Genomic DNA, 27,000 nt, shown 5'->3' with positions numbered 1-27,000 from the left:
AGGAAGTTGGGCGGCCATTCGATGCCAAAAGGCAACGCTGCCGCAAAGAACCAAAGCTATCTGGCCGTGCTACCTGTCAACAGTGGCCGGTCCCCTCCACCAGTGTCCCCGCGGCCCAGTTTTTTGCCCCGTACCAGCAAGCGACCGGGCGCGCGGCTTCCTCGGAACTTCCCCGAGTCCCCGAGCTGTCAGGTCAAAAGGGCGCAGGAAATGAGTATGCAGCGTGAGCGAAACTGGTGCTTTAGTGAGATCGCCCTGATCTGTCGGCGATCTCTGGCCTCCGAAGTCCAGCAGCCTGACGGAATCTGAGGCCATCGCCTCAGAGCCGGAGTCCTGCATTAGGACCCCATGCGCTGTTGAAAAGTGTGGACTGCTGAGCACTGTCGTCATCAAGACGCCAGCGAGTGAGGCCCTTCATCGTGGACGGCGCAGCGGCCGGGTCACAGTAACCCCCCTGACAGCTCGCGAACGATGTATGATGCAGTTCTACTTGACAGGCAATAGGCTGTCCGACCACCCGAGGATCGACGTGCCACGCCGATCCTCAGACCTTCCAGATCCTGGTGTTCGAGGTCGGTGGGCGCAGCTGTCTCTGCGGTTGTATCGGTCACCGGAAGGAAGTCGTGTTCTCTCGCCGTCTGGTTCTACACCAGCTGGAGCAAGCTGGCAATCGTGAACGCCTACAGCACCCAGTCGAAGTGCCTCATCGCCTCTCGATGGTGCACCGCTCTACCTGAAAAATAATCTGCAGCTCGCTTTGATCAAGACTCACGCGCCTGGGTTCCTCGTTCGGTTACTCACACTGCGCTCTGGCGACCGGGCTGAGGGTCTCTGCTTGGTGAAGGGTAGCCGGTCCAGGTGTGCATACTGTGGTCGAATTCAGAGGTGCGACGTGCCTTCTCAGTCGGAGCCGCTGTGGCGCCCTGTTGAAACCAACCGGGGAATCGAAGTTCCGTGCAGTAGACAAGGCAAATGGCGGGGTGTAGTGCGAACGGCTGTTACAGGCAGAACGAGTCCGGTAGGGATGTGGAGTGGGGCGCCGCGCAGCTGCCCGATGACTTTTCCCTAACTAGGTGTCAAGTTCACAGCAACTCTTTTTAGCCGCCCAGGCACCGCCAGTGACGTTTAGACGGGACGAAGGCTCGGCAGGCTTTTAAGAAATTGGAGGACCCACGAGATGGTGGCCCTTCTCCGGAGGGCGGCGGGCGTGGCCTAAGCAGTGCCAGAGGACGAAAGCCAGATCTCGTCTCGATTTCCATTCCGTCCGGGACCGGTCCAGTGCTAAGTAAGATCACCAGGAAATGGCGGCTGAAAAACTCAAAGAGAGGTCACGGATCCTCGAAAGTGGATCTACATGCCGCGGCTCTGAATGCTCGGTCGAACACAAAATATGTCTGTGCAGTTTCAGCCGTCGTTGAAGCACGCAGGTTGCGTGAGCGCTCCGATCGGTAGCGTGTTGAAAGGAAACAAGGGTCTAAACAAAATAAAGGTTCCGCAGTAAGTCACTCAGCATCGGACCAGTAAACACATGTTCGTAGGCGGTTGGCTATTCAGCTGTGGCCTTGCCGCATCCGTTGTTGTCCGAACCCGGGGCCACTCCAGAGCCGCCACGGAACTTCACTCACTGTAACGCACAGCCCGGGTCACACTGTACCCGAGCCGCGCAAAGAAAACCAGCAAGAAAGGATGCCTTCCCGTCAGCTCGCCCATCTCACCATGCTTCAGCACCAGCCTGTCTCCTAAATGCACGCGTATACTCTGCTCTTCCTCTGTACGAGAAGCAAAACACTCTTGGGCCTTCGGACGGGGGCGCCCGCCGCCACCCAGGGCCCCTTGGAGGCTGCAATCAGCCAGCTGCTGCATTGAATTCAGACTTATACCACGTGGTAGCTTCGCGGACTCGTCCAAGGTCGCAACGGTCCTGGCTCTCCTGCTCCCGTGGTAGACTTCGTTGGATCACAAGTGAGACAGAAGGCTCTTCACGAACGCGTCCATCCACTGGGGGTCGGCCAGACAGTCCGCAAGTGCGGGACCAAATGCATCCGCAACCTTGAAGACGCATGACAAGGAGACAAGACAAAGAACCCGCATGAAAACGGTGGAGTTATCTTTGTCTCGGGAGCATCCGGCGTGCTTTTTCCCGGCCACGGACTCGTCCAAGGTCGCAACGGTCCTGGCTCTCCTGCTCCCGTGGTAGACTTCGTTGGATCACAAGTGAGACAGAAGGCTCTTCACGAACGCGTCCATCCACTGGGGGTCGGCCAGACAGTCCGCAAGTGCGGGGCCAAATGCATCCCTTTTTCTAGACTTCGGTCATCGCCCCGACGCTGGTCTGGCAAGCTGGAAATGCAACCCACATTAACGTAGCTTCTCAGACTGTCAGTCTTTCCCGGAAAGGCCACCCAGCAGACGACTGCAAATGTAGGAGTGTGTGAAAGGTACCTGCTGCGTTGTCACGGAGCGCTGAAGTTGCAGGCCGCACAGGCGAGAAACTGCGGCTGCTGTTGCGCCTCCGAGGGGAGGCACAAAGTCCGGACCAGCCCTGGGCCCGCCGTCCGGCCGAGCTCCAGCGGTTGTCCTCCGCGATGCCGTCGGCCCGATGCTACTGCTTCTTCTTTGTTTGCATCTGTCACACAAGCCTTCCCGAGAGTGCCTGCAAGTTTCTCTTTGAGTGCTGGGCTGCGGCTCGGCCTGAGTTAAAAGATGCCGCCGAAGCGCCTTTCCGACTGCCGAAGTAGAGCTCTGACGGAACTGAAACGCCAACAACGCAGACTCACGAAAACCCTTTCTGGCTCCCGGTTGTAACACATCGTGCGCACTGGCTATCGAAATCTGACGAACTAGTGGTTGTTTTCAGGGCTTCCACTTCACCCGGCACTGACAGAGCCCCAGAGACGATCGAAGATGACCTTCGGGCATCTCTGCGCCTCCAGAAGTGGGAATTCGGGAAGGTTCTTCGTCGCGGGGCGGAACACGTGCGCCGAGGTACTTGCCCAACTCAACAATGCACCACAACAGCCACGGGTAATACACTTCAACCCGTCCTTCCCGGCGCCAGGAGAGAAGACCCGACGGGCTCCCGGCGAGGATCAAATCTGGTGCGCCGTTTTCTTCGCATTAGCCCACCTAGCCCAGTCAGCAACCACGTGTGTGAAAAATGGCACAGTCACAGCTGACTGAAGGCATATGGGAGAGCGACATCAGTCTCCCTGGCGCTCAAGATCAGTGTGGCACCTCCCTCCCTTGAGATCAATAGCAAGGAAGTCTGCGCAGCAATCAGATTCAGTACTCTTGCCAAGCTGTCGAATGCGCAGGGACGCAACCTCGGTTCTGTATGCGACCGTATCCGTGCGGCATCAACAAGCGCGACTGCTGACATGCCGCGAAGCGGTAGTGTCCTCGCCAGGCGGAGACGGTAGATATGGACAGTGACTCTTCGATTTGAAAAGCGCCAACAGAAGAAAGGTGTTCTGGGGCTTTCCGTCTTCTCCACGTACCGGGCTGTCTTACTGACGCACTGATGCCACCTCCTTTGTCACAACAGCAATGTCCCCGGGTATGCATACCACCACACTGTTGGCCTTCCTAGGATCCAAGTGTTCCTGTGTCTGTCTTGCAGCTCACTTTGTCTAATTCGACTCTGAGAAGCAGGAGCTCGACTAACGAGTCGTCAATGTCGGGGTGGACATACGCAGAGCTGAGAGGCGGGGTTGGCGCTGCCCCCTCTTTTTTCGATAGACGTGGTCCTATCTTTGCAGGTGATGCGCTAAAGGCTGCCGCCGGCCCTTTCACAACCCCCGGATAAGAGGCAAAAGTTTCTCCTGCCTGCTTTTCGGCGAGCATACGTGCTTTGCTTACAACAGCGCCATCAAGGGCATGCTTCACGGTCCTGATGCTGCCGGCATCGCAGACGTTAGTGTGGCCGAGTTTCCGCAGTGCATTCGCTGCTTGCCGAGCTCTTGTGCCGTCCGAGCAATACACGAGCAGGGGAGTTTCTTTGTTTTGCGGAAGCAGATGCAGGCACGCGAGAAACTGCTCGCTAGGCAGGTTGATGCTTCCTGATATTTTTTCGACGCCGAATTCCTGAGGTGACCTCACGTCTACCAGGAGAACTTCAGGGTCCACTAAGTATTTGTGTATCCTATCAACAACAGAAAAGGGATTTGTGATTCTTTCTGAAGATGAAGTGGTTTCTGCTGCTTTAGATTCCGCTGATGCGGAGCCGGTTTCCGTGAGACCCTCCCCCCCAGCTTTGGACTTCCTCGGCCTGTTTTGTTGGATATACTGAAGCTGCTTGAGTTGATCCTGTAGCTGCTGCCGCTGCTGCCCCGTGAGAGTCTGCCTGGTGGTCCGGGTTTCGTCCTCTTTGGTCTGCGAACTATTCTGCTGCTTCGAGTTCAGTTCTTGTTGCTGCTTCTCAATCTCCTTCTCCTTCTCTTCCAGGTGGCGCTGTTGTTGGAGGAGCGTTTCCAGAAGTTCCTGCTGCTGTTGCATCTGCCTGCGGTGCTGTTCTGCTTGTTCTTGTAGCAGCTGTTGTAGGGCTTTTTGCTCCGCTTGGAGCTTATTCAGATTCTCTTCTGTGGCGCGGAGAGCCTCTTCTTGTTTCTCATCTCGGCGTTGCTGCTCCTCCGTTTCCCTGAGCAGGTCAGGAGGTACGGAAAGAGACAGTGTCCGGTTCCGACCGGGTGAGCGGGGAGGCGACGGGGTCCGTGCAGTGAATGATTCAGTTCCAGAGGGCTCCTCAGGCATGAACACGGCTCTCTCCGCAAGAGCTGAACCTCGCCTCTTCCATCCCCCAGATTCGGAAGGCGTTGTGCTTGCGCCTGCACTCTAAAACAGACGCACAGTCATAACTCCGGGTCTCCGCTGATCGACCTCGGGTTGCATGTGTCAGAAACCTGGCAGTGTTCGACAGCGATACGCAGGCAGCGGCTTCTTCTTGGCATGGGAGGCTAGAAGGTGCTTACCTACTCCACTCGCCTTCACAAAGTTTGTGGATCGCTTGACAAGCTATAGCACAGCCTTGCCGGTTTGGTTGTCTGCTATGCGGCGCCAAAGTTAGCAGATCTATCACCAGCTTTGCAGTGCCTTCCCCGCCTTCCCTCACGCGAAGAAAACACGATCCTGAGGCGACCCGCCACGAGTTCGATGTTGGTGAGGGACGCGCGTGGGGTGAGAAGACAAATCAGTGCGGCAGCTTACACGGACACTTATTGCATCTCCGGCGTCCCCGTCCCTGATGTCGCGGTTGTGCTGCCTCAGTCGTTCCAGTTCCTCGCTCCCGTCGGCAGCTGCAAGACCCCCCTCCGCCTGCGGGATCATAAGGTGCGAAGCCGTCGTTCTCCTTCTCCATCGCTGCTTCTTAGCTTCGCTGCTTTCCTCCTTCTTTGCCTCTTCTGCCGCCTGCAATAGTGAAAAGAGCCGCTCTGACCGGATTCAAAATGTGGGATGCTTATCTTCAGTAGTCGTAGTCTACACGCATTCACTGATGCTTCGACAAGCTAAGATGTCGGGGTGCTTCGCCGATTGAGAAGCCTCTTGTCAACTTTGAGAAAGAAACGTGTGACGGAGACGTCAGTACTCGTGATTTTCCACTTGGGCCATCACAAATCGTAGACGCGGGATTTGCTGTCCCCAGGGTCAGCCGCTCGTTAGCGCACAATCCGACAAGTAGCGTTGCTTTTTTGCGAGTGAGACCGTATCATCCCTTATGCATTTCACATCATGACTGGCCCGGAGCAGACTTCAGTGCCACTCGCTTACCTCGGCAGCTGCCACTTCCTGCTCTTGTTTGAGAATCTGGCATTTCATATCAGCGCCGATCGAAAGGGATAGTGACCGTATTCGGCCGGGGGTCCGTGGTGGAGAAGGTTTTCTTGTCGGGTCGCAGGGAGGTGACAGGGAGTTTTCTGGCTCGGAGAGCATTCTCCTGGCCTCGAAGGCCAGGGCGGAGCTCCTTCGTCTCCAGTCTCCTGACGCCCTTGGTCCCTCATCCGTTGTCGGGTAGGATGGCTTATCGATAAGCGCAACTTCGGGCTGGATGAAATACAGTGTCAAAAGCAGTTGGATCGTAGTCAGCCTCGAGAGCTGCTCTAGTTACCCCTATGGAGAGTCCCAGATCTCCAGCATCATTAGGAATAGCTTCTTTTCACTCTATCTAGCCTCTGTGTGACCAAGCGTTAGGTCTGCCGCAAGATCTGGGTGAGTGCAGTTCTTTGGCCTCGCAGCTAGCAGCCCATCATGGCTTGTGTATTTTGCTCTCGTAGGGGGTGGTGACAAAAGGCAAGACTCTGCGCAACACTCACAGCCATGGCGGGGCCAGGAACGTCTTGGTATTGTCCCTCTGAGTCTTAACCAGTGAACCTGAGGCCTTAAGGGGGTTCCGATCACGGGTTCACAGAAGGAGACATTTATGAAGCACGTGTAGAGAGGGCTATGAGCGGGGGGACCGATAGATGCCCCCGCACGACGCACGTGTGACGTGTCCACCGCACTAGGCAAGCCTAGCCGCAGTTCCGGAGGTCTGCAGAAAGTATCTCTTGCGGTCCGGAGACAGAGTCCCTTCCCGCGTGCTGCCGTGACGGGTTTCTCTGCTACATAGCCTCTGGGTAGTACTGGCCTCACCGCTGGGGCAAAGTTGACTCCGCTGCCACTCCCGTTTTTTCCTTTATGCGTATTGAAAGAACTACTGGCCGCAAACTTCTTCTTGGTTTGCTCGGGTGACGCTCCCACCCGCTTCGCCAAAGCCACTAGGTCGATTTCCGGGGTGACCCGGTCTTCGTCGCCCGAAGAAGACCCCACTGAGGCCTGAGATTCAAGTTTTTTGACTGTCAGCTGCGGCATCGCGAGCTGCACGGTCTCGTTACCGTCTGTTGCCATGTTCTTCCGTTCTGGTGGGGGAGATGCAGCGACGGCTGTTGCTTGGAGAAGCGGAGGAGGATTGAGAGCCGACATCCGCTCCGCTGACGGCGACACCGGATCTTTCTTCTGCGGTTTTTCTGCCTGTCCCTCAATCGCGGCGAAGCACTCCGGCAAACACGTGTCTGGGAGACTCACTCCAACGTCCCTGGAAGGCGAAGGCGTCTGTACTCGACTGTTTGCTGAGCTCCCGTGCCTGCTTACTCGATGCCTGTATACGTGTACAGGAACGTAAGCAAGGTCAGCGTCAGGATTTGCTGCTGCGGTCAGACTGTGGCCGTGCGAGTCTGTCCCAAGCGCCTCGGTCCCAAGCGCCTCCACCACTTCTCCGCTGCTGAGAGATGAGGATGTCCAGGCGAGCTGGCACGACCTTCCAGTCAAGCGGTGATGAGCTTCTTCGAGAAGGTTTTCACCTTTCCTACTTACAACACCTGCTGACGTCAAAGATGGAGATGCCCCAGACCTGTGGCGCTGCGGGCTGGTACTCCCGCGAAGGTCAGGTAGGGGAGGGGGAGTTTGAGGCGATTGGCTCCGGGCCGGAGAATGAGAGTGGAATAGTGCAGGCCGTGTGTCGCTGTGATTGAGGGTTATGGGCGAGGGTGCCTCAGAAGGCAGAGAGAGTATTTCTTGCAAAGCAAGGGTATCTGAAGACGCGCATTGCGGCTCCTCCAAAGACGCCGGGCGTGGTGACGCAGAAGCGAAACGCAAAGGGCTCATGTTGGAAAGCTGGAACGCGTAGCGTCCGCACCGTGAGCAGGGTCGGTCTTGAAGAATCTGACGACTCGTAGAACATGCGATGAGAGCGCGTGCTGTATTGTAACAAGGAATGTCGACTATGAATCCGCAGCGTTTCGTCAGCCCGGTAAGCTAGTAGGCAGCGGCCTACGACCAAGGGCGATGAACTCAAAACGGTCCGACACTACGTTTCACCGTGACTACGGTGATTTATCACCCAGTGCACTCGAGTGCTATCTGGGGAGAAAGCTTCATTGGATCAGCCTAACTGAGCGTTCCAAGCAAGGACCGTGGGGCGGCTCAAACACTCCACAAATCGGGCCTGCCAGTCCGGAGAAAAAAAAAAAAGCTCTTCGTATCTTCGGCTGAGGTGAGAGGTGGGGCGGCAGGGTAGACCCAGTCCGCGCAGCCACGCGGTAACCTATCGGAACAGCGCCCGACGGCTGAGGCCAGAATGGGGCCGACTCGGATGAGAGTTACAGCGTTATGGCCACTGGACGTGAAGAGCGGGAAAGGATTTTTTCTTGCTAAGAAGCAACAGCAATAGTACTTCTCAGGACACCCTCCCAGCGTCGACCGAACAGCACAGATTACCTTGCCGTTCAAGGGCTTTTTTCAGCCACCCGGTGACCACCTCGTCAGGTGCGCGGCCGCAGATGAGGCTTTCTGTGCCCCGGGAATGTTCGAGCCGGACAGTACCTGCTGTGCGCTCCTTAAAGCTGCCTGTGTGGGCCGACAATAAAACCAGCTCAAACACTGCTACGTTCCACCAGCCCCATACAGAACATCGACTGCTAAGCGCGTAGATGAAGCTATCTGTGGGGCCAGGTAATTAATCCAGTAGAGAAGTCCCATAAGGCGACGCCACACACTACGTGAGACGCCTCATCTCTCTTTGCGACAACTCAAGCAAGAGTGCCCTGTCGCGCTCCGACTCCTACCAGACAGTAAGATTCAGGAGTCCGCAGAACGGCCAAAACCACATGCAAGCCCCAGTCTCTTTTCTCTGGTTTTGCCTCGCGGGTATCCTCACAGGCAGCCTTAAGGAACCATTTGGCAGAACCCTGTGATTAGAGTTCTCTGGCTTACCCAGGGTGAAACACAGAGGAGAAAACTAGCGATAGCTTCAAGCACGTGGCAGCTGAAGCTGCTGATTTGTGCTCTTGCGCGCACACTGAACGGTAAATGACGAGGGGCAGACCATTCCCGACGCTGCTGGTCGATACATGCGCTCTGATGCGATAGCGAGTAAGAATCCTTGACTGAGCTGGACGCAACAGGTTATTTCAACCTCATCAGTGTCGCCACCGGAGGCGAACATACGGCAGAGTCCCTCCTCCTTCGTGGCTCATCACGGTTTGCCGCTGGTGATCGTCTCAAACCGGGGGGGGGGGCTGCGTATTTCTATAGCTTTGGACGAGGGAGCTTTCGAAAGGCAGAGAAAAATGTCAGTAGAGTTCTCTTAGCAGTTACCTGAAGCGGCCGACGTTAGGAGACCGGCGAAGACGGCTTGAGCAAGGTCATCGACCTCCCTGCTGCGGAGGCGGGCAAGGCATGCTAACTGGCGGCAGCCCGTGTGCCCCTCTTTACCCGCGCAGACGCACACCAGTCTAGGGAAAGGAACGATCGCCACCACTGCGCTCCTGAAGAAGGGTATATCTGACTTCCGTGGGGCCACAGAGCAGCACTGTTAGACCCATCGCAGTACCAAAATGTTCGCAAGTGGTGTACGCGCGGTGTCTCGCTGCCATTGCCGTTCTTCCCATTCGTTTGACGTCCGTCCTCTTGCTAACGAGGCCGAAGTCTCACCGCGTATATCAAAAAGACCACGTGGAGCCGGACTTGTCCGTGAGGCTGAAATCGTTGCAGGCCGAAGGGCTTCCCTTCCACGGGTGTATGTACGTGTCTTTGCGGGGAAGCTGCCATCGTCCGTTCTTTTCAGTTTCGCAAATGGCAGCTGTGTACCGTCTATAAATAGAACCGAGAAAGGCTAGGTCCAGTTCTTTAGTCTAAGGGGTGAGGGCATGCCGCATATCTGCCGACAAAAGCGACAGGCTTAAACATGGTTCTTTTGCCTGGGAAACCCCAAAGCTTCTATCCTGGGGCTCCACAGCAAGTCTAGCCGAACAGCTCAACAGGGGCAGCACCCCGTTCACCTTTCCTCTCTCACGCTATCCGGTTTCGAGTGGCAAGGCCAGCTCAAAAATGAAAAGAACGGTAGGTGCCGTCTACCGCAACTTTTACAAAAAGGACGAAGACCGCATCATCCGTACGGACTAAGTCGTTGTTCAAAGCGGAGTGAAAACCTTTCTTTCTCGACCTCACCCCAGAAAAAGACACAAGCACGTTTTCCTATCGGACCCACTGAGCAAAACGACGCATCGCCACATTCACTCACTCCACCTTGTCTCCTGAGCACCCGAAACAAAGACCGATGACGATGCAATAAGACGTCCGCTACTAATGCTGCTAAACACGTTTCTAGATGGGAATCGATAAATCCATCCCTGCACACAGAAACACCGTGTGCGGCCCTGTCCCCTGGCTCGATCACCCTCGACAGATTGCTGTGGTACACTCGATTGACAGTTATACCACGCCTCGTGGGCGCCCCCCCCCCTTGAGCAGCAAAACGTCAGTTTCTCCGGTTGATAACAACGGGACGGGGCCACCTTGACGCTCTCTTGCTCCTGTGGCCTCTCAGAACTAAACGCACTCCAGAGACGCTCTCATGGAGACATCCTGTTTTTCTTGTTTGATTTGCTCTACAAATCGCTCCAAAGAAAGAGCGAAGTTCCCCGTTGCACCCACACGTCCGATTGGACGTTGCGAGGGAAGGGCAGTTTACAGAAGGTTACAAGCTCCCTGCAAGAAGAAGAGAAAAAGAACAGGGGAGGAAAGTAAGCAAATCCATCAAATCAAAGTGACCGACCAATCATCTGGAAACCGCAAAACAGATGACAGCATGTGTGAACAGCCTTTTCTACCTCACCCTCCTCAACATCTCCTAGCCGGAAATATCAAGGAAGGACGATTCCTGTGGTTTATTTTTTTGCCTTGTATCTTTCATCGATTTGTGTAAACAAGGAACCATCACGTATACATAAACACACCTTGAGATACAAAGAGATCCATTCGATTCCTTCTTCCTTCCCCGCGGTCCCTTTACCAGACAACAAAGGCTGTCCGCAACTAAGGCGCTTCTCTCGCTGCAAGAGACCTGCCTACGCCGAAGATGATGACGAGAATAATGACGTTTCAAAAAGACAAGATCGTAAAAGTAGAAATAAGTGTATATTTTCCTATACGGCAGCTGTAAATACACACGACGCAGCCTGGCCATCTATCTATCTATCTATATCTATAAGCCTATCTATCTAAACTGCATCATCACCATTATCGCCCTCTGTCAATTACTTCTCTTCAAGTAAATTATGAAGGCCGTCAAGGGAGACAGAACATGACCTTTACGCTGACGGCTGCTGTTGAATGGCTGAGCAGTGAGTGGATAAAGAAGAGCCCCCACACATGGATTAACTATTCAAGGTCCACCTTTCTAAACGCATCACACACGCAATGCCAGAGGTAGATGATAGATGGATTGATTGCAGATAAATAGAGACACAGACAAAGGTGATAGATAGATAGATTAAAGAGATAGACAGATAGAGAAATAGATAAATAGATAGATAGATGCACAGATTGAACATAGAAAGATTTTGGTAGAGAATAACGCTCAACGACTTCTCTCGGACTTTCATATGTTCTTGGAGCATACAGACCGGTACTCAGTGAAGTAGTTAGCTGCTCGATGAGAAAGCCTTACGTGCGAGCATGGTTAAGGAAGAGAGGGATGTCGAGAGGTGTCTTATCAGGGAAGGTGACCTTAGGGCCTTCATCCTTGTGCCACCATCGCATAGCAACAGGCGGTAAGGATGCTGTCAGGCTTTCCGTAAGAGATAAGCACTGAAGAAAACGAACAGATACCATCCACACATCTCATTGCACTTTATACACATGTGTAGACATAGAGATAGATGTATAGTATACACAATATAATATAAACATATGCGATGCTTTCACTGGACCTCTTCTTCTTCTTATATATAGCAAGTCATCTCTACTGTTTCGAGTGTACGTACAGATACTATAACCAAACAGGTGTGTATCATACGAAGAAGCACCTTCCCTCGGGGGTTCTAAGATATCTACGTGTGGAGGAACGCCGCCTGTAAGTCGCCTTCCTTTCCTTCAAGACGGACGAGAAAGAAATCCTATTCGTTACGTCACAACAAGATATCTGTCTACTATGACCTACCACCATTCATGGTAAGCGCGCGCGACACAACTGCCACTGTCGCGCCTCTGCCTTTCAGTGCACCCTTCTTGATCTTGGTCACTAGCCAAGCTGTCTGTTGGTCATCTCCCATCCTCGAAGCCCTCTGTTCTTGTGAATATCATCATTGGTAGGAAATCTCTCTCTCCTTCTTGCAACGTATGCACACGGCTTACTCCTAGTGCATTCTCCACATGGTTTTTCTCTAAGTCGGAGTCCCCGTCTTAATTTTCTGCCTTGCGTTACACAAGGGGTCACTCGGGCTGTTACTTGTTGAAGCCAATGAATGAAACTTCTCAACACATCCCACCACGATACCTCTACTACTCTAAGATTAAAGGCAAATCTCCGCCATCTATCTACATATATATTGATATATATATATACTAGATCTTTTATCTCGCGCGAGCATAGATATAAATAGAGAGATTAGAGAGAGGAAGAAACATTTCGGGAAGGTAGCTAGATTAGTCGTACGGGTTTGATAGATAGATTCAGGAAAGGTAGACAGATGGATAGCCAGAGAGATAGATAAATCAAAGACAGATGAAGACAAATTAAAAGACTCAGAATAGATGAACAGATAGATCGACTGAAGATAGACAAAGAGAGAAATGGACGATCGATAGATGAAGAAGCCATCTACCATAGAGATTCGCATAGAGCTGACCTTCATATCAGGGTCCCAAGCAGCTCCTTCAATGGTGATTCCCGTCATAACAAAGGATTGATCATCTTCAGGTTCATTAACTCCTACGGTAACTTCCATCGCCAGATCATCTAAAGACCATCCTTTAGCTTGGGCGACTGCCTGTCGTGTAGCTGTAAGATAAGCTGAAGGATAGAGAAGCCCTCCAAGCCATACTCGTCTTTGTGTTAGATTACCGCCATCTGATTGACGTACAAGAGATGCTCGAAGGTCTTTCAACCTCTCTTGTGAATCCAAGCCTCTTGTACTCTTAAATGAGGTGGCAACTAGCATTAAGTGCTTTAGCCGGCGACTAAAATCTTCTATCCATTCGGCTAGCTTGAGCTGTGGTGCTGATGTATAGACACGTCGCCATTCCGCAGGGACTTGAGATGAGCTTATATGCTGAGCTAGATCTCGAAGAGCGTTCGTTAGCTTCATCTCTCCTTTACAGACAAGAACAAGCTGGCTCAAGGAGTCGTGAATCGATGCTAACAATCTGAAGGAAAATGAAAGGAGGAAAGGAAGAGAGACGAAGAAAAGGATAAAAATACATGAATGATGCAACACCTCCCCTAGAGATAGACAGATAGATTAAAGATAGATAGATAGATCTGCTTATACATACATATGTACACGTATACCTGAAACGAAGGAACATAGAGAAGGCGACGTACATACAGAGGCATGTGTGTCTTTTGTCCGTACTTCGGTACGTGGAAAGAACACCGAAGTTAGAGTGCGATCTGCGATGCCGAGTTGGTATTCTATCAACGTAGTTGTGGCACTATAGGAAGATGAAAAGACCTCCACCCATCCCCGAAGAAGTGAGTAGTCTTCTTTCCTACTTTGTATGTCTTATCTGGCACCAGAGATGACAGCTCGCTCACACGCTCCCTCGAGAGGACATTCCTAGTAGCATAGTTACCTGCCATATCCAGGTACCAAGCCAATTGAACATACAACGCCATATCGTCATCAGTGAACTCAGAAGACAAACCCAGCCATTCGAACGTTTTCTTCTCCTTCTTTTTCAAGCCATCATCTAACTAAGTAGTTGACTATTTCACCACAATGAAAGACTGAGAAAGATTCACTCCTCTGTATGTCCACAAGAAGAAAGAAGAACAGATACCTCCGGACAAGCCACGAAGCCGTAAGACAAGGTCTTCCTTCTCACAGAACTCTCCACCCCCCCCTCCGTGCACCCATCCAGAAGAGCAGTACGACAGACAAAAGACATGAATGCACATGACAACACCCCCTTTCCTTTCTCTTTCTCGACGTACTTTCTTGCGACGGTCGTTTCTCTTTCAAAGCATCTGAACATGGGGTCTCGGACGGTGTCTTCTGTTCTCTTCATCTCGGGAACTTCGTCAGGTAGCATATCTATGATTGCATTCACTCCAGGTAGGAGATCGGTTAGCCATGAGCTTCCTCCGCCTTCTCCTTCTCCCGAGGCGGCCGCAGGGCCATGCTGGTGGTGATGTGATTCTGTAGACATCTGTCGACTTAGCTGTTGAGTGAGCTTCTCTATGCCTCCTCTCACGACTGCTTTCGCAGCTCCTCCTCCGCCGGATGAAGGAGCTTTCGCCTTCTTAGAGATGATCGCCTGGAAGTCGTGGGCTTCTTCGTTGCCTCTTAGATGAAGTGCCGACCATGATCCAATAGCTGATAACGATTGTCGAGATGCCAACAGCCTCTCTGCATGCGAAGAAAAACCTAGCCATGTTGGACTATCGACACTCGACAACTGGTCTGCCCATGCCTCATAGGCCGTCGCATGCTTATGAAGATCGGGGGCTTGTAAGATGAGAGGGAGATGATCAGCTGAAGACGAAGAAGAAGCATCGGAGGTGTCGGAATTGGCGTTTAAGCGTTCGACCTCTGGTTCGGCCATGATATTCAAGGCAAAAGAAGCGTCGAAAGCTGATGGCTGAAATAGGTGATCAACGAGAGATCCCAAGATTCTAGGGGGGGATCGCACACAGGAAAAAAGACAGGAAGAAAGAAAAAAGAATGGGAAGAAAGATGAAGATACCAAAAAATAGGAGAAAGAATGAAGGAAAGAAGGAAAGAAAGAGTCTTTTTCTTTCTTCTTGTTCTGTGTCTATTCACATCTTAACTGTCCGGAGAGAGGAGACAGAAGGAGTAGAGGAGTAGACTGACAGGTAGTGAGACGAAAACTGTAAGAAGAAGAAGAAAGAAGATCAAGCCCCTTTGAGAACAGAAAGCTACAAGACCGACAAGGATATATAGATAGATAGATGCATGCAGAGTCAAAGTAGTCGCTTAGTTCACGAGAGAGACGAGAAGAAATTGAGAGTTGAGATAGTCATACTTAGATGTTTGTCTACCTCCTGCAAACTATACATACCCATAATATCTATAGATCTTGATATATCCTGTATATACATCAGTCTACAGATGTACATCCAAGCATTTCTCTCATCGTGAGCAACATAGCAAACGACAGGGTGTCCGTACACCTCGCCCCACGCATGAAGAGAAAGAAGGAAAGAAAAATCGATAGAAAGACAGAGAGACAGAAAAGAGCTCCACCGCGCGAATGAGCTAGATGAAGAGTCTGTAGTATGTCATAATGTTACCCATCCCACAATAGAACCACAAACCCTTCTAATCCTTCTTTCTCTTTCTTGGAAACAACTCACTTCTGATCAACAGGATTATCTAATCTTCCTCCATAGCAGACTTGTTTGATAAGGGTCCTTATAGCATTCCAAGGTAGTCGTTCAGGTGCGATAACTTCCGCCATAAGACCTCCCCCCCCTCCTATCGAAGCGACAGCATCGATCCATGAGTTAATGATCTTTAGCGCACAGACTTGATCTGCGTCTGAGAATTCATACTGTTTACACCAGCCTACTGGCGAATATCTTCTTCTCTCCAAGACAATGGCATGCAAGAAAGCTAATAGGAATTGTAGGCGTGTTCGAGCCATTAAGGGAGGTCTCTCAACAGTTAAGCTTTGATCTTCGTCCCCTTTATGATTCCCTATAGCTCCTTTCTTTCCTGCTGAAGAAGATGAAGAAGCGGCAGCACTACTAACAGCATTCATCATAGCATATGACCGTAAGAGAGAAGCCTTCACCCCTGACGGTGGCTCAAAGACAAAGGTGAGAGATAATCTCATGACGTTCAGAGGAATCTTTGGACTGAATTCCATGGTTAAGAAGATCCGGAAGGATGGATGAGTTCCTTGCATGCGATATAACTGCTTTTCAAGATCTTGTAACCACTTGGTTGAAAGATGGACGTTCTTGAAGAGAACCCAATGTCCTTGTCTGGATGCTTGTGAAATGGCTTTCTCAGCTAGGAGAAACCCTTCTTTACTTCCCATAGCTATGGAGGTCACTTGCCGTTTATAAGCCGATGCTAACGTCGTGATTTTCGAGCTAGGATCGAATCCAGGGGCTGAGACCAAAGCTATAGGAATACTAGGCGACGCTTGATGCTCTATGATATCATAGAAGTGACTCTGAGTCAACTCAGGGACATCTAAGAACCCCTCTCCTAGAACCGATTCGACTAAGGAGGCTAAGAGTAAAGTCACGCGATCTGAACGTAAGGCTTTGATGAGTAATAACTCTCTTAGCTTTCTTAACCACTTCAATTTCGACATTCTCCCCCCTACGCCGAAGGTCTTCGACAATCCCCCTACGCCTTCAGAGTCATTCCCTCCGTCGGTCTTTTCTTCTTCATCCTCCTCTTGGTTGTTAGCACTACTATCATCTTTGAAAGAGCAGGCGGTCGGAATGGCCTTCTCGGGCTCATTGCTTGTCACCATGGCAATGAATTGGCTCTTATTCTGCGACATAACCGATTCAAGATTTGAGAAAGCAGGGAGTAAAGAAAGCTTCTGTAAAGCTTTGATCTGCTCGATATTCACATGGCCGTCTAAATCCTCTCTCCATTCTTTCTCTCGCTGTCTCGAACCTTTCTTCTTTCCCCCCCCTTCTCCCTGAAGAAGATCATCTTCAGGGCTGTTCTCATCGTCTCGCGCTTTAATCACATTGCTATCTTGTAGATCACCTCCTGGCGAATCTCCTGAGGAAGAAGAAGATGCAGATCCCTTGAGAATCGAACCCTCTAAGAGAAGTTGGAATTCCGGGCTAGATATACTTGTCTTTAGGTCAATTTCAGCACGGATATGCGCCATCTCAAGAGCGACTACTAAGCGATCTGTATGGCGCAGACCTGGGGCTAGGCGTTGATAGGTCATAGAGAACAGCTCCTCCAATAGGAGATTCAATCTTCCTTCATAGTCATCACGCCCCGTTACAGTGTCGAGACGAGGAGAACGTAAGGTGTCGCTCAAGATATCTGAAAGAAAAGGAGAACCACAAAAGAAGAGGAAAAGAAAAAGGATGAAGGAAGAAGCAGAATACGGAAAAAGACGAATGTGAAACTGAGGATCTCTAATAAAGAGAAAGGATCATCACCCACGTAACGCATGCAAACAACCTGTCACTTTGTAAATATGCATGCAGGAGAATGTCCCTATACATAGATACAAGGCATCTTCAAATAAAACGACAAGGTTTTTGTTGAAAGAGAGAATGATCCACGACGACCTGCCTAAGATAGCAAGCAATGAACTTCATGGAAGAGACAATCCTAATCTCTCCTGACGCATGCAGTTGAAAGCTAACAACGGCCACTGAGCGATGCTAGTCCTCATTCTGCACACCTATATACGTAGACATATACAGTGGATTAGGTGGATCTACACATGAACATAAAAATCCATAGAGTTGTATGTAAACATATATATACATGTAGACTTTAGTGATTGATAGGAAGAGCAGAAGGCCTTCTCACGGAGGAAGTGTGGGCCAAAGACTGCGGGTGCGCTAGAGAGAGAAGATTCAGAGGAATGAGTTGCGCAAGCCATAGACTCTGGTGTACATACATAAACACAGATGTATATAGACAGGCACAAAGGAGAGCTGATACACGACTGAGAAAAACATGAAATCCTCAAGACATGCAGGGGGGCGAGAATGTAGGTAGATACCACTGCTATGAAAATGCTGTCTTTGATATACATACACGTACATACACATCCCCTACTTCTTCTCCCTTTCCTTCCTCCCAACACAAACAGACGTTCAGACTGACAAGACGCCCCCACACTCGACTCACATCCTCTATCTATCTTCAGTCCATCTCTCGTTTATCTATCTATCTATCTCTCTATCTTGAATCTATCTCTCTTTTATCTATCCATCTATCTATCTACCTTTGATCTATCTATCCATCTATAAATCTCTCGGCATTCCTGATGCTATCCAACGCGGCGTCACGCGCACATCCACAAGCGCCATGGCGACAGACAAGAAACGGGAGTATACAGATTTTTACCAATATTGTCTCCATCGACATATCTCTCTGTATACATGTACCTCGTACTATTATGCATCTCCAGCATCATCTATGAATGAAGCAAGAATAGACGAAGGAATGAAAGAAAGACAAGTAAAGAAATCTAGACTCAAAGACGAAGAAGAGCAACAACCCCGTCATTCCTGATCATCATGATTGGTTACATCCACCACCTCGATATGGCTAGCCCTCTCATCTATCCTCTTCTCTAACCCCCTCCTACTCTCCTCCCCCTTTTCCTCTCATAAGAAGCTCTTCCTTCCATATACAATGCTCTCTCCCTCCGAATCGACAAAAAGACTCGCTTTGCTTACTGAAGAAGAAACGTAGATCATATTGATAGAGAAAGGAGACCGTTGAGAGATTAAGAAGCGTGAAGTAGATCCTTCCAGCAGCTAAAGCCCAAGTCATATACATTTGACTTGTCTGTTCCACTTCATTCATAACTTCTTCGGTACGTGCGGCTTCTCTTTGCACTTCCGCTGCTTGATTCTTGAGATTTTCCATGGTTGCTAAGACGGCGTCGTCGTCTAAGATACTACTTCCCTTGACATTTGATAGGGCTTGTAAGAGACCATCTTCAAGCTCTCTGATCTTCACTTTGAACTCGCCTTGTAATCTTAGCATATCGGATCTTCTCTTATCTACGTCGGGTCTCTCACTCTTGAGAATGAGATTTAGACACTGATTCACAAGAGAAGACGGCGTTAACGTGAAGTTAACGATGGTTACGCGGCTACATAGATCAGGTGTGAACTGCGCCGTGGGGTCTCGAGTGGCTAAGAACATGAGAAAGGCAGGAGATAGATCGATTTCCGCATCTCCTACAGTGATCAAAACACGACCTCCCAGTTTATGTGTTTCTTTATTCAACACAGAATTGAGAATAGGATCAACTTTTTCAACATCTTGGATCAACATGGTCGTCCCAAATCGCAAGGAAGACTCGAGAATCTTCAGGAAATTCTGATCCGTGAAGGAGGTCTTCGTGAGCTTCTTTGCTGCCATGAGCTGTGAGAGATAATTCATAGCTTGACCTGCTGGATCTATGACAAGAGGATACCTAAGGAATCTCTTCAGGATGATCGCGTTCTGGATCGACAAATCATCGGGAGGTAATCCGCATGCAATCCAATGTAATCTTTCCGAAGGGATGGATAAGAAATCCACATACGACAGATCCGAGCGATATCTTACTCGCTCTAACGTTAAGATATCTTGCCATTCTTCTAAGAGACGCTGTCGATGTGCATATTCAAAGAACCCGAGATAAGCACAAAATGCCGCAGCTAATAAGCTATCTCCTATAAACGTAAAGGCAGCTTGTTGTAACACCTCCGATTGCTCTGACCAACGTTCTTTCTCAGATCCGAGATTCTCTAAGAGACTCATAGAACGACCACATCTCTTTTGAACATCTTCCATCTCCCTTTGAATGATTTGGACTTGGGAGATCAATTGTGCGTAGTCTTTCTTATACTGTTGAAGCTTCACCTCGAGCTGAGAGATAAGTTCCTGCTGCTTGAGAAGTTCTTCTTTATTCTCTAACGCCTCCCGCTCTAACACTTCAATCTCTTTCTGTAAAGGATCTACCTGCTCGCTTATAGTGACGAAAGCGACACTACTCTCCACCCATTTAGCTAAAGGACCTGCGGCTTTACTTGCACGGTTGATCTTCTCTAAATCCCATTCTCCTCCATTAATGAACTTGGTTTGAATACGTCGTCGAGTTGTCTGAGAGACCCCACTACAATCGAAGTTAACGACCTGTTTAATGAAATCTTGATTCTTCAATACCTTGCGCGCATCTTCCCAAGTTAACGGCTTATCTCCTGCATCAGTTATCAAGACCGCTACAGCCTCCACAGCGATCTTCGCCATAGCCGGGGGATTCGCCATGGACTTTAATTCGTCTAAGCTCTTCTTAGGGATGTTCGTTACCGCTTCCGCTGCCTCCTGTAGTAACGGCTCTACCTCAGCTAATTGCTGCTGGACTACTTCTCTTCTCTCATCGATCACACCTGTCTGTTCGTCTAGTTTCCGAGCTAATTGCTCTGCCCCTCGCTTCTTCTCTTCTGCCTCTGCCTGCTGTTGCACCATCTGTTGCATCTTCTGTTCCGCTTCTTCATTCTTCTCTTGTAAAACTGCTTCTTTCTCTGTCAGTTTAGATCGCATCTCCGCAACTTGTTCTTCCGCTACCTTCAATGTCTGAAGCCCTGCATGCAAATGACGCTGTTGTTCCCCTGTCGCGTCTCCTTTCTCTCCCACAAGATTCACGAAATGATGGAGAAAGTCCAAGAAATCTCGGGGAGTCATCCAGTTACTCTTCTTTCCTGCTCGCTGCAGACTCTTATTACTCAAGGCCACAGCCGCATGGAAAGCCACAATCGATGTAGCTAAACGCATACGTCGATCTTCATCTTCAGGATCAAGAGGAGCTGAACAAAGAAGAAGACAGAGAAGACGAAGAAGAGGAGAGATAAAAAGAAGAGCGAGAAGAAGAAGAAAGGACAAGAAAGAAAGAAGGACAAGAGAGAAGGGAAAGGAGAGAAGACAGAAAAGAAAGATGACAGAGGGAGAGGAAATGCAGGAGACTTAACATTCTGAAGCCAACGGGGAGATGGACTTTAGTAGACAGAGATACCTGCATATGTATACATCCATATAGATATACACAGAGAGATAGAGACAGATCTAACTTACGCTACTGTACAGGAACAGCCAAAGAAAGCGAGAGAGAGAAACACGAGTAAAGTAAAGAAGCTCCGTGGATTTTTCTTCTACACCGCAGACACATGCATTCAAGTAGGAACATCTCACATCTATAATATATAGATATACAGACCCTTGTCTATCTATCTCTTACACAAATCCTCCTAACCTCCCTTTTCTTCCTCTTGCTTGTTCTTCTTTCAGCTGTGTTCCTTTCTTTTTTCTTCTTCTTAGAGGCCTCTTAGCCCACGACTCCTCTCATCCTTATCTCCCCCATCTTCTCGCCTCCTTCCCTCATGGTACAAAGCGAACTTCAATCACCCACAATGTCCCCCCCTCCCCCTCCCCCCCCACTTTCTCTTAAGTCTATCTACCTATCTATCTCTATCTGATGTCTCTATGTCTTTAGTTCTCTCCCCGTCTCATCCATCTTAGAGACTCTCTTCTTTTTTCTTGTTCTTCTCTCTTTAGAAGATCCTTCTCTTCATTCCTCCTTCCTCATCGACCTACCTGCCGACTGTGTATCATCCGTTCCATCTGCCCCACCTCCGCCTCTTCCACTTCCTCCTTCTTCTCCCCCTCCTCCTATCGAGAGAGGCGTCACGCCAGCTGTCCCTGCTGCTCCTTTAGTTATATCGTCAAATCCTTCAGGTGGTAGAGATAGAGGTAAGGTAAAAGCTTTCGCGACTTCAAGCATCGCTTTCTCGTTCCATTCCCCAAACCAATCGATGACACATCGATTGAAGAGAGCCGGGGATGTCGCCTGTCGGTTGTAGAAATCTGGGTTAGCTGGATTCATAGTGAAGATGATATGGAGATTTCTCTGCACCTGTCTTGTAAATCTCGAGAAAATTTCACTCGATTCATTCGAAGCCAAGTACTCCCCAGCTCCATAAGCGGCTTTACATTCGTTGATAAGAGCGGTATATTCATCTCCTTCGAAGAGACCAGGCACCTCCCCTGAAGCGAGAAGCGCATTCATCCGTTCTAAGAAGGCGGGGCCTAAAGCGTTACTCTCGTCAAGAATAAAGGCGATCTTCTCTTCTTTAATTCCCGCCCTCTTCATTACGACACGTAGATCTTGCTCGAAGGTCGCTGTATTATAATTCCGTCCAGCTTTGATTTGGAAGATGGAGAGACCGTCAATCCATGAAACAAAGCGAGTTAAGATCGTCTTCCCTGCCCCTGAAGCTCCAACTAAGAGAAGATGACCTAAAGGCTGTCGGAGCACCCGATCGATGCGTGTGACGTGATCGAGAACCTCGTCAAAGAACACAAGCTGAACGTTGAAGACTTCTTCATTGAAGACGCGGAGCTTTCCTTGGAGTAGAGCTCTCAATTCTTCTCTTGTAACTTCTTCATAACGCTTTGTCACTAGGGACGTAAAGATGATTGGCCTCTGTAATACAGACGAATCACTCACGGCTGCAAAATGCCTGAGACAAGGGAAAGACAGAAAGAAAGCAAGAAAGGCAGACAGAGATAAAGAGGGTGTTCAAGAAAGAAAGAACGAAAGCGTGAGAAAGTAAGAAAGAAAGTGATACATGAAGTAAGAAGAAAAAAGAAAAGCTGAGAGAGAAGGATGGATGTAAAGACATGTTTTGTGTAGAAATTGTATGAGAGATGATGAGCCAATCTTCTTGCCTCAGGATGGAAATCTTCAAGTTCACAAGCAAAGAATGAGGTGAAGAGCATTAGAAGAGAATCGATTCTCTCGAGTATGAAACAAGAACGAATCGATGCCATCCATCACTATGTCTTCTTCTCTTCTCTTTCATATAGAGCCGATGGTACAGAAGGACATGATGTGATTGAGGAGATAAATAATAGAACGAATCTGAAGGAAGGGAGTAGCCATCAGTTCATCTTTTCTCTGGAGCAATAAGCTCCCCTTTAAAACGGCACCAACGACACGTACACGCCGTTCCACCAGCTAGATCAATCCTATCCATAAATAGAAAGGAGTGTCTGCCTGTTGATCTACCTTTCTACCTTCCATGTATCTCTATCCATCCTTGATCGACCTCCTAACTCTCTAGTCATCATCTACGTGTAAGAGCCCATCTATCTATCTATCTATCCATATCTATCTATACATCTATCTTTAATCTATCTGTCTATTTCTGTGCAAACTAGAACAAGAAACTTTCCCCTTCTATTCTCTTATTACCATGATGACGCAAATACCGACACCCCTCTATGTCTCTCTGTCTCTATCTTCTCCCCTCTCGGGACTCCTTCCTATACTCCTGTCCTTCTTCTTCCCTCTCCCTGTCTTCACATCTCCATCTCTCCTCCTTCTTGTCCGTCTTACCTAAGAGTAATTTGATCGATCATTTGGTCGGTTTTCTTTCTTTCTCTTTCATGTACAAGTCGATCGGAGAAGATTCTTAGACCTTCATGGATATAGATTCGAATCATCATCTTCTCATCGACATCTTCAGGCTCCATTCTCCCTACATCCATGCCTACTGTCTCAGGTGTACCTACACCGAAGGTATCTCCCCATACACCGCCGGCTCCTGCTGTGGTATTGAAGCTCTTTGTTCCTGATTTCTGTAGAACCCCTTCGTCGCTCGGTTTCCCTCCCTCTAAGGCTTCAGCCATAGCCAACTTCCACCGTGTTAGTTCACGAGGAGAATAAATATAGTGAGGCTGCATGTCCACCGTGAAAGACTTCGAGAATTCGTCGTAGAAATCCACCATGCAATCGGTGAGAGACTCGGCGTGATGCCGAAGCTTCGGAAAGGAGCGGAGCATCGCGCGATTGAACGTCCCGTAAATCTAGGGAGAAAAGAACAACAGAAGAGAAGAAACACGAGAAGCATAAGGAAGATCAAAATCGTAGAAAGAGACCATCAGAAAAGCAGCACGGAGAAGAGAAGCAAACAAAAGACGATCGGAAAGGAAAAAAGAGAGGTGGTAAAAAGAGAAAGAAAGAAAGAAGAAAAGTGAAGACAGAAAAGGAGATGAGACTTGTAAAGAAGAGAGACAAGGGGGAGTAAGGGGTGGAGAAGAGAAGAGGGATGATTAGTATGCAAACAATGATAGGTTCTATCTGACACATATGAACAACGCTCTTGTTACTACTCATATTGCCATTGTCATTCTTATGTTGTTTCATTAGCAAATAGAAATCCCCTCAATGGGAGGTGGAGGTCGCTGCATGTCAAGTGTACGTACACCACTATCAACATCTGGTAGAGGAAAATGAAAGTGACGGCAGTGAAGAGAGAAGGAAATTCCTCTCTTTCTCTGATGAGAAAACAAAGAGCTTCTCACACAATCTATTATGAATGAACTGACACAACGAAACCAGAACAACAGAGCAGTGAGATAGATTAAAGATTAAAGATTAAAGATAGATAGATTAAAGATTAAAGATTGATTAAAGATTAAAGATTAAAGACAGATAGTTAGATCAAAGATAGATAGATCAAAGATAGTTAGATTAAAGATAGATAGATGAAACAGCCCCAGTGAAAATATAGGATCAGGAGAGTTTTCCATTGAACGACTTGCTCTTTCCTCTTTCATACCACTCCTCCTCCTCCTCTTCCTCCTTCTCTTCCTAAGCATCAGTGCTTGGTTAGCAACCTCAAAAAAGACATCTCGACCCCTACATACACCATCATCTTCTTTCTTTCTTTCTCCGCTCTTCTCTCTGACTTCTCAAAGCTTCGTACCTGTCTGAGAGATTCTTTTCCAGGGAAATCAACGAAGAGGAGAGGACAGAAGCGTAGAAACCGATCTGTCATTGGATGTCTCCCAGCATCGGTCGGGGGATTGCATGCACCTGCGAACTGAACTCTTTCCACCTTTACCCACACCCACGGCCCCCCTCCTTGAGCTAGCTGAGGCATGAGGCGCCAGAAGCCCCCAGCTTCAGTTATCTCACGAATAAACGTAATTACAGATTGCGTTCCATAGCGATCAGGCATCGGTAGATTACACTCATCGCAAAAGACAATAAGCTTCTTTCCGGGCTGAGTAGGCCGCATCACGACGGTGCCATTCGGGCTCTTGTTGAATTCGCAGTATTGATCGAACGTCTTTAGTAACTGGACGGACAAGGAACAGAAGGAGGAGGGGAAAAGGAAAGATGAAAGAAGGAAAGAAAGGGGAAAGATGGGAGAAAAGAGAGCGACAGAAGTCATCATGATCTTCTTCGTTTCTTGCAAGAATGTGCTCTCATCCCATATATGCTGCTAGTATTGCCACTACTACCACTACTCGTTGAACTTGAAGAAGCCACATTTCTTTCTCTCTCACTCTTTCTTACTTTCATTCATTCATGCATTCATTCCCCTTCATCCTCATTCTTCATGTACCCTGTATGTGTGACAAATGGTCCTTACATATATAGACATCCAGGCAGATATACATACACTCAGCTAAGACGTTCGACAAAGACTTCTCTCTTCACGTATGGATAGATTAAAGATATATAGATTGAAGACAGATGATATAGATAGAATGAAGACAGGTAGATTAAAGATAGATAGATAGATAGATCAACGATGGGTAGATAGAGTAAAGATAGATAGGTAGATTCGTCTCCTCGGCGAAAGAAAAAGAAGAAGGAAAGGTTTGCTGTAGTTAGAGCCGGCGTTTATAACGGGTGGGGGGGGTTGGCCGTCCGTTTCTTGTCTTTTCTGTACTGCGTGCGTACCACTTGAGGTGTCGTTCCAGAAGAGAAGTTGAGAAAGGCTATATCAAAATCTGTACGCTCCTTCAAGACCGCTGTTAGAGTCATTGTCTTGCCCGAACCTACAGAAGAAAAAAAGGAAAAGAAAGAAAGAAAGAAATGAGTAAATAAGAAAGAAGGAGCTCGACGACGGACAGAAACAGAGAGAGAAAGAACGAAACGACGAGTGAGGGAGAGAGAGAGAAAAGGTATAGGAGAGAGCGAGAGAGAGAAGCAAAGAGAGAGAGAAAGAATGAAGAGAGAAAGACTGAGTATCTGAACCGATTCCTCCCACGAAACGAAGAATTCAAGGGCACGACGTACAGAAAGAATCTTGAAAGACGCCGAAGGATGGATAAGAGGCACCCCTCCTATCAGCTTGCTTTTTCGGCAAGGACTGGCATACCAAAGAGAATACTAGCATGACGCTAACTGCTGCTGAGACATAGCAGTTCTATCTATCTATCTATCTACGTATCTTCCCTTCTCTCTCTCTTTCTCGCTTTTGTCCTTCTCTCTTCTAGAAACGAAAGAACAAGATTTTACAGTCAGGACAGTCATACGATATATACACACGTGTATACGATAAGGAAGTATTCTATCCTACGAAAGTATCTCTATGTATATTCGTATAGAACGGAAGTGTATGCATGTACGTATATGTATATGTATGCGTGTCTACAGATACATCATCTCTACTGAGATCTACTAGCTCAAAATGCCAATATAAGCTAGGATATTTGTATCTACTTAGCTAGACAGAAGAAGGAAGAGAAAAGGAAGCAACAGAACCATGAGAAGTCAGGAGGGGATGAGTTCTACTCATTGAGTGATGGATGACGTACAGACAGACGAAAGAATGAATGTGAACGAAGCAGTCGTAGAACCCGCGCTAGCTACCAAGCAGAAGCTAGGTAGGTAGCTAGCTATCTGGCTAGTCGAGCATAGAAGAGATGCCTCAACACAATACCTGGTGGTCCACATAGAATGAAAGGACGCTTTTCATCTAGCCATCCTTCAACTACATGCTTATGACGGAGTGTATCGACAGTCTGAATAACCAAATTGGCATCTCGAACCTATCAAGAAAGAGAGAAGAAGAGAAAACAAAAGATAGAGAGAAAGGAAGATGAATTTATCCAAAGGAGACGAAAGATAGAGACTGATACCATCTGACGATCATACCGTTTAGAGAACCGACAGAAAGACTTCCTACCACATCTCTCCTATCATGAGAAATTAACGCGCGTCCCCCCCCTCCAGCGCTTTCTTCTTTCCTTTTCTTCTATTTCCGAATTTTCCACGATTACGACTTCATGAAGATGCATAAAAAAGCGACTAAATAATGGAGAAGAAAGCAAAAGAAAAGCAAAGCCTTGCATGCAGACCAAGTAAAGATAGAGAGGGATTAAACAGAGATAGCTACAGAATCGACGTATAGATGAGCACAGGGGTATGAAAAGAGAGATACAGAGAGAAATTCAGGAAGCGGAGAGACAAAGAAGAAGAGATATCTTA

The 27,000-nt window shown here is 48.7% G+C and overlaps 5 protein-coding genes across 5 annotated transcripts; 2 read left to right on the top strand and 3 right to left on the bottom strand.

Annotated features, from left to right (window-relative positions):
• Positions 1-1,654: 1,654 nt before the first annotated feature.
• On the top strand, positions 1,655-2,537 carry CSUI_008185 (uncharacterized protein; the record flags this gene model as incomplete). Its single annotated transcript, XM_068068321.1, has 1 exon — positions 1,655-2,537. A coding segment is annotated over one exon (399 nt), but the record flags the coding sequence as incomplete, so codon positions are not given.
• Positions 1,957-2,751, bottom strand: CSUI_008184 (uncharacterized protein; the record flags this gene model as incomplete). The annotated part of the gene is made up of 2 exons (XM_068068320.1): positions 1,957-2,049; positions 2,443-2,751. Coding segments are annotated over 2 exons (402 nt in total), but the record flags the coding sequence as incomplete, so codon positions are not given.
• Positions 2,737-3,510, top strand: CSUI_008183 (uncharacterized protein; the record flags this gene model as incomplete). Its single annotated transcript, XM_068068319.1, has 1 exon — positions 2,737-3,510. A coding segment is annotated over one exon (438 nt), but the record flags the coding sequence as incomplete, so codon positions are not given.
• Positions 3,511-3,585: 75 nt separating this feature from the next.
• Positions 3,586-7,635, bottom strand: CSUI_008182 (rhodanese family domain-containing protein; the record flags this gene model as incomplete). The annotated part of the gene is made up of 4 exons (XM_068068318.1): positions 3,586-4,830; positions 5,203-5,403; positions 5,764-6,036; positions 6,625-7,635. The coding sequence occupies 4 exons, from the start codon at positions 7,633-7,635 to the stop codon at positions 3,586-3,588; spliced, it is 2,730 nt and encodes a 909-aa protein (XP_067919698.1).
• A 2,163-nt stretch (positions 7,636-9,798) lies between these two features.
• CSUI_008181 (dynein heavy chain) lies at positions 9,799-26,561 on the bottom strand. Its single transcript, XM_068068317.1, has 11 exons — positions 26,453-26,561; positions 25,468-25,565; positions 24,482-24,856; positions 23,110-23,579; positions 21,306-22,231; positions 18,398-20,521; positions 15,350-17,021; positions 13,967-14,647; positions 12,660-13,176; positions 11,480-11,619; positions 9,799-10,518 (listed from the first exon to the last, which is right to left on the bottom strand). The coding sequence occupies exons 2-11, from the start codon at positions 25,549-25,551 to the stop codon at positions 10,419-10,421; spliced, it is 7,089 nt and encodes a 2,362-aa protein (XP_067919697.1). The 5' UTR covers positions 25,552-25,565; positions 26,453-26,561; the 3' UTR covers positions 9,799-10,418.
• Between the last annotated feature and the right edge of the window lie 439 nt (positions 26,562-27,000).

The sequence above is a fragment of the Cystoisospora suis genome, assembly GCF_002600585.1.
Source record: "Cystoisospora suis strain Wien I chromosome Unknown contig_4515, whole genome shotgun sequence".
Taxonomy (NCBI): domain Eukaryota; phylum Apicomplexa; class Conoidasida; order Eucoccidiorida; family Sarcocystidae; genus Cystoisospora; species Cystoisospora suis.
Note: the sequence above shows the minus strand (reverse complement) of the source record. Positions and strands in the feature narration are given on the sequence as shown.

Bases quoted from the DNA above. Each gene is read 5' to 3' on its own strand.
- CSUI_008181 (XM_068068317.1), bottom strand. From the start codon at position 25,551: ATGACTCTAACAGCGGTCTTGAAGGAGCGTACAGATTTTGATATAGCC. The intron at 24,857-25,467 runs GTACGCACGCAG...TTGTCCGTCCAG, and splicing joins CTGGAACGACACCTCAAGTG to TTACTAAAGACGTTCGATCA. The intron at 13,177-13,966 runs GTACGTCGAGAA...ATTTTCCTTCAG, and splicing joins GAAACGACCGTCGCAAGAAA to ATTGTTAGCATCGATTCACG.